The sequence below is a fragment of the Acartia tonsa genome, chromosome 3, assembly GCF_053477335.1.
Source record: "Acartia tonsa isolate MP-2025a chromosome 3, ASM5347733v1, whole genome shotgun sequence".
In the NCBI taxonomy this organism is placed as follows: Eukaryota; Metazoa; Arthropoda; class Copepoda; order Calanoida; family Acartiidae; genus Acartia; species Acartia tonsa.
In genome coordinates, this window is record NC_137262.1 from 35,070,466 (window position 1) to 35,077,595 (window position 7,130).

A 7,130-nucleotide genomic window follows, 5' to 3' on the forward strand; every position below is an offset into this window, starting at 1 on the left:
TTAGGTCAGGTTAGGTTAATCTATTTTGGGTACTTGTTAACCCGCGCAGTGCTAGGGCACCGGTGGTATAGGCCCCGCAGAGGTTGGGCATTGAAAAAAAACTATCCCCTACCTTTTTTTTCAATTTATTTTAACGATAAGAGGGTTGTTTTAGTGTTCAATTGACACTAGAAGGGAAAGCACCGGGTAAGGGTTTAATTGCTTTGAAAAAATCAACATCTGTTGAATTTTTATGAAATGTTTGGTGCATTTTAGGTTTTAGATTGCCTTCATCCTCATTTGCTTTAACAGGTAAAACTTTTTTGATCCTAATAATCTATGCACTGCATATATTACGAAATACTTATACTGATCCGAGGAGCGGAAGGTCCAGGCTTACAAAACTGACATTAATTTTAGGATTTTTATTTTAATATTCGTAAAAAATAGGCCGTAATTCGATGCTATACATGATTTTTTAGTGTGACTGAGTACCGGTTCTAATCCACCGGATATTAATCGGTTTTCAATCCATACTGAACATAATTCGTTTTATATATTTTAAAATTTTTTTTGTAGGAAAATGTTCTTTTGCTTGTGTTTATTTACTTTGTTGGTTACAGTTCTGGCTCAAGGTATTAAATAAAAATTATTTTATAGTTTAGTTAAATAGTAATAGTAGTAATACTAGCAGGAGCACTTGAAGTAGGGGGGAGGGAGTCGATGATAAATCTACCTCCCTCACATTGAATTTTAAAGTGGATGGGGCATTTTTTCTAGGGCAATTTCCCTTGGGAGGGTGGTGGTAGCCTCCTCCAAAATCTTTCCAGGATTTACTATAAAAAAGACCTATGAGAATCTACATAATAAAGGAGAACCATAACTATTCAGCGGTTAGGTAGATGCTTTGGTATAGTAAGACTCATAAACATTACGTTGCTCTTATAGAATGATATTTGTTTTAATAATTGTATTTTTTAATTCTAGATGAGAAATGTATTTTCTCTGATGCAAAGCCATATTTAGAAAGACAATTTGTAACAGAGTATAAAACTCTTCAATTATGTAAGGTAAAGATTTTCGAGTATGGCTTCGAAACCGATTAATATCCGGTGGATAATGGATTAGAACAAGTTCTCGGCCAAATAAAATAATAATCATAAAATTAATAACAGCTTTGTTAGATCGGGCCTTTGGCTCCTCGTAGTTAACAAAACGGGTTTTAATCTTAGATTTTTATTTTATTTTTAATATCCGTGGAACGCTGTCTACAATACGATGCGGTAAATAACTATTACAAGTATTATTAGTAATATTAAACCTGCAAAACTTTTTTGCTAAATTTTAATTGCAATTGTAGCATTTTAGGGGCGATTCCTCTTAGGAGGGTGGCGGTACCCTCCCCTAAAATAGTTATAAATCTTCCCAGGAACTATGAGAAGCTACCATGTAAATGAGAACCATATCGGTTCAGCGATCAGCGAGATCCTTTGGTACAGACAACATACAGTCAGCTCTATTATAAGGATTGTTTATAGGCTGAATGTAGAAGCTTGGAGAACTGTTTTCTGTTTGAACATCTATCACTGAAACCTTGGCGTGAAAATCCATGTTACCTATCCCTCGTAAAGTCAGAACCAAATGAAAACTTTATCTATGGTATAAGCAACTGTGTTAATTCTGGCCAAATTTCAGGTAACTAATTTATGTTTCCCACTTTCCAAAAATAGCTAAAGTATGTTTTTTTTTATAAGCTTTGTTTAGGTTTCGTTTTTTGCTTTTAGAAAAACATTTTGAGCAATTTAAACTGACAAAAACTACTTGTAGATGTTAAATTCTGTAGCAACACTTTCAGTCATTTAGAGTAGATGGCCCATCTAATGGTGCAGCTAATTATTGAAAAAGCTAATTTCTTACAAAGGGAGATTTCGAAAGTGAAAAGTTTGACGTTTTTTTTTCAACTTCTCCTTTCATCCTTAATTTAGATTTTTTTTGACGTCACACATGACACTTTCTAAATCTACCTTATAGAGTTAAAGTTAAGTTGTTTGTAGGTCATAATAAGCCTAGGATAGCCTATATGAATGGGAAGCACAATGGGATCTTATTTTGGTGTATCTTTGAACAAACCTTGCCTAATGAGTTGCACCTGTCTTGGGTCAAGGTATTCCCCCTACTCAACTATTTATGTAAAATACGACATCAAGTTCTGGTATTCTTGTAAGATATGCTTGTACTTTTCTAGATTTTTTATTGATGTAATAAAATAATAATTAAGTTAAAAATATCTATTTAGTAAATGCTACTGAGTGTGTGATAGGAGGCGGTCGACCTATCATCAAGTATAAATCCCTGCCAGGAATAAAAAAGATAAAGTACATGATAGAAAACCTCAAATTTATCTTGGAAAACTGAGGAAAACTTATCACCAACTTGAATTGTACAATTGTCCAGTTTGGACAAAACTGAAATAATACTTTTTTAATGAAAGTATATCGAAAATGCCAAAATCATTATTTTTGTCCAAATATTTCTTAACGTTTTTTACTAAATTAAATTTTGTACATGGTTTTGCACATAATATTTTTATCCATTGTGGATGACCAAATGCCAGTCCTTCTGGCTTTTAGTAAATTATTGAAAGGCAGAATAATTTTTGTGTCTTTCAAAAGTTCCAATTTTATTTGTGGCTAGCCAGGCAGAATCTTCTACCTGTATTCTATTCTATACTTTATCTTCTTTGGCCAGGAACCCTGCAAGATTATACACAATGTTCTGACTTCTGTGATTATAATGACTATTGTTACATCTGGAGTTTTAATAAGAGAACTAATAGATGCTTGGTAGTATACTGGACTGGAAATAGTAATTTTGTTTAAAGCGAAGTTTTTCTATAATTATGGTCAGTCCGTCCGTCCGTCCGTTTTTAAAGATGTTAGAGGTATAGCATAGAAGCTTTTTATGGCATTCATAAAAAAATACATCATACAGGCCTAACTTTGGTCAATTAAAATATATACTGGCCTGCCATTGGTAATATTGTCTACATATTGGCCTATCATTGGTCATTTGTATTGTATAACGACATTTTTTATAAGATAGAACCGGTTTATTATTACTTAATTTATTTAAGATTTATATAGAATGTTTATATACTAGCTACTACATCCCTATTTGCCTCTAGGGGCACTTTAAGTGAGAAAGGGGTCAGGGAGGAAGGGGGAGTGAGTCATTCTCTGCTCATTTTCAATTTTTTTGCTTGAAGCAACTTCTCTTGGGATGGTTTTGGTACCCCTTCCCGGGACCTATGAAACAATATACTGGAAGAGAAAACCATATAGGTCAAGTGGTTAGAAAATCCTTCGCGACAAAAAGATACAGATCCTGTTAATGTTATATAAAAATGAAAAATACATTGATATTATTTATTTAAATGAAAATAAAAATATGATAAAACAAAAATTTATTAATTTAAAAACAAAAAAATTTTAGAAATAATTTGTGCAATTAAAAATCTATTTTTTCAGTTCTTAAATTGGGTCAACAATGGGGAATTAACTACTGCAAGGAATCAGAGTCTACTTGTAAGTATAATTATCAATCATAAATGCTATAGAACTTGGATGTAATGTGTTTGTAGGTGTGTGTGTGTGTGTGTGGCCGACAACCGGTTCTTATCGGTTTCTAAGTCATACTGAAAAGAAAGTACTATTGATATTATAAAAGTATTATAGTTAAAAAAAAGTAAAAAAGTATAATAAAAGTATATATAATCAATATATTATCTTTCAGGAACTAAGCAACTGGGGTAGAGGCAAAAAATTCAAATGTATTATGATATTATTAATAGACTATCACTTTTATATATACTATATGTGAAATAAAATAATTTAAAAAAAAAAATTTCTTTGTTATTATACTTATCAAATTGATGTAGTAGAGTGGATGGAGGAATCATTATTTTGACCCGCTGCAAGTTTCATTTTATAGACCATAATATTCGTATATATGGATACATCAATGAATCTAAATTTCAAATAACTGAAACTTAACAAAAGAGTTAAGTAGTACCTCGCTAACCGCTGGACCGATATGTTTCACCTTTATAGTGAAGCTTTATACAGGTCCATTGTAGGTTTATAACTTTTGTGAAGGGGGCGTCCCAACAGAAATTGACCATACCAAAACATACCCCCTCCGCATCTTTCCTCAAGTGACCCCTCCAGGTCCGTATCCGATAGTAAACGAAAGAATGAATAAATAATCATATGTAAAATCAATTGTAGTTATGATGGTTCTTTTTCAATTTTTAAATACTATTTTAATATTGCTATTATTGCTATTTAATATTTTATGTTACTAAAATGCACTTATAGATTTTAAAACATAAAACACTAATACAAATTACAGACAAATTGACAGCTAATTTTGAAAACATTGAAACTTTGTAGATAAATTCAAAGATTTGTTAAAATTTTGTTCGAAGAAAAAAAATATTTCCCTTACTAACAAAAGTATTACCTCAATTTCTTTGTAGTTTCCAAAAGACACAGTTCCCATTTAACAATAGTTATATTAATTTAATGCACTAAGACCTTAACAAAACATTCGATAAAAATTTTAATAAATGTTTCATTGTTGGCTTTAAAGACTGATCTATTAATACTTGCGGCTACGCCCCTAGAAGACTATAGAGCACTTAAAGGGATGGGTGGGGGGGGGGGGGGGGTAGGGTTAAATACCCCCCTTAGGTCGTCCTTATCATCTAGGGACTCTATATTAAAAGTGGTATGGTGGCATAAAAATCGCATAAACCATATACGTAAAAAACAAAATAGCCTTAAAACTTCACAGGACCTATGAATAAAGTTCAATCATCTCAGTTCAATCTTAAGCTTTTGACAAAAAATCTTACTACTTTTTATAACAAGATTAAAAGATTAATAGGGCAATTTAAAGTGTAGAATTAGTAAGTAAAAGTATTTTAAAATCTAATATTATTTTTACGTTGAAAATTACAGGTAATTTTGTTTTAATAGTTAATATTTGCGCAACAAAGAACTAATAGTTATGGATATATCTAATTATATAAAACTGAAATTATTACATTAATATCTATAATACAAAGTAGAATGATATCTGTCCGTCCGTCCGTCTGTCCCTAAAGGCCTCGGTAACCAATGCACCGATCGGATTCTACTCTTCAGGGTATTTACCTATTGGTCCTGTGGTAGTTTTAAGCTATTTTTTTTTTTTTGGGGGGGGGGGGGTTGGACACACCCAACCCCCCCAGAAAGAAAAAATCCCCCCTCCATTTTTTTTGTTTATGGGACAGTTAGTGCCATAAAACTACTGACAGCACCAGTAGTACTTTTTTTAATTACCTCTTCGGGCAAAGCCCCTAGAGTCTAGGGGCGAAGCCGCTAGTATTTTATAAAATATTACATTATATACAAGAATGTTTTTCCGTCTGTCTGTGGGTGTACGGAGGGAATACACATAGAAAAGTGGTAAATACTTAAAAAAAATTTGTGGGGAATATATATTTGTAAAGTAAACCTTAATTTTATTAATGGCTGAAGTAAATTTATAGATCATTACAAAAGATATATTATAGAAAATTTTACATTATAGAAATTAATGAATTTGCTTTAGCAAAGTTTTTGACACAATATAATCAATAATCTAATTCAATTACTTTTTTTATTGGTTTAATAAGAGTGCTTAAGGAAATAAATGATAGTAATTATTTATTTATTACCTCTATGAATAAGGCCTGTACTGTAAATATCATGGAGGGAAGGGACATTATCCTATTAATTACATTAGTCCGCAAAGTTTTATAATAACATTTTCTTATTCATTGACTTTAGGAACTTTTTGTTGAATTAGTTTGTTAATTAAGTCTAGAATCCAAACGTTGCAACCACTAATTGTAATTTACAAAAGGTGAACTTTTGTGCATCATTATTAGGGATGTGCACCAATCAATCGGCCATTGGCTTATCCCTTTAGATCTCTGAGTAAATATTGAGTATTCTTACTAAGCATGTTACGATAATTCTTTTCTTTGTTTTCATATAGTTTAAACAATTTTTGTTCAATTCATTTTGGCGGATCTTTTAATTAGTATTTGTGGATTTTTACATTCATAATTATATTTTTAAAAATACATTTCTCTTAAAAAAACTGTATATTTTATACATATTTTTGGATTAAATCAAAATATTACAATTTGTATTGAAAGAAAAGAAAAATAATATACCAAGTCAATAATACAAATTATTGGTATTTTATTGTTGACTTTAATAATTTTTATCTATAATTTCTGTCATATCCATATTTTTAAATCGAAGCAATTCTGTAATTATAGTCGGTCCGTCCGGGACAGTTGTTTCTTTTCGCTAATTTAGACATGTTAGAATTGGCCTAAGATTTTAAATTTAACATGATGATTTCTATAACAGTTATGTACAATTCAGAAACGATAGCAACTCTATAATCGTTACAAGCAAGTCCCTGCGTCCATTTAAAACATGCTGATTTTTAACCTTTTTTGACAAAAAATTTTTGTTTGTTATAATTATACTATTTATCTGATTTTTGGAATACTGATTTCTATTACAACGGGGTAAAATTTCATAAGCGGAGAATCTATAATAAAGTCCTAAAAATGTTAGCATGTCCTTAAGCAGTATCATATGTATTTAAGAAGTTTAGCAACAAATTTACTATTGTTTAGATTTAAGCATTAATATTTTGCTTTTTCAGTTTTGACACTCTTGACAAGTGTTTGTTTGTCCTTCTGTTTAAGACCTTCGCTTTTATAGAGGTTTTCATCCTTGTTATATATATGTATCAGTATGGTAGCCTATAATTGTAATAGGTTAACAGTGATTAATTATTGCCAATTATTTGATAGGCAACATTCTTACAGTCAGTTATAAACTGCACTGTATACATTACATAGAACAAAAATATTGAATCTTGTAATCATGTTGTATGTAAAAGCTATAATAATTCTAGTTTCACTGGTTTTATTTTGTGTTCAGCTTAGAACTGCAATTCTGAACCTGATAGCTCCCCCAGTTGTAGATTCAACACAGGATATTATAATACACGTTTGAACATATTTTTTTTGTATTAGATTC

The 7,130-nt window shown here is 30.9% G+C and overlaps 1 protein-coding gene across 1 annotated transcript; it reads left to right on the forward strand.

Moving 5' to 3' along the window:
* Nucleotides 1–239: 239 nt before the first annotated feature.
* Nucleotides 240–3,829, forward strand: LOC145315232 (uncharacterized). Its single transcript, XM_080155267.1, has 8 exons — nucleotides 240–291; nucleotides 559–614; nucleotides 967–1,049; nucleotides 1,518–1,674; nucleotides 2,276–2,333; nucleotides 2,723–2,844; nucleotides 3,507–3,563; nucleotides 3,772–3,829. Coding segments are annotated over exons 2-8 (531 nt in total). The 5' UTR covers nucleotides 240–291; nucleotides 559–562; the 3' UTR covers nucleotides 3,774–3,829.
* Nucleotides 3,830–7,130: the final 3,301 nt, after the last annotated feature.

What these genes read in the sequence shown, in the direction of transcription:
- LOC145315232 (XM_080155267.1), top strand. Translation starts at nt 563, where the DNA reads ATGTTCTTTTGCTTGTGTTTATTTACTTTGTTGGTTACAGTTCTGGCT. An exon ending in GGTTACAGTTCTGGCTCAAG is followed by an intron (nt 615 to 966) that starts GTATTAAATAAA and finishes TTTTAATTCTAG; the next exon opens with ATGAGAAATGTATTTTCTCT. An exon ending in AAACTCTTCAATTATGTAAG is followed by an intron (nt 1,050 to 1,517) that starts GTAAAGATTTTC and finishes GATTGTTTATAG; the next exon opens with GCTGAATGTAGAAGCTTGGA.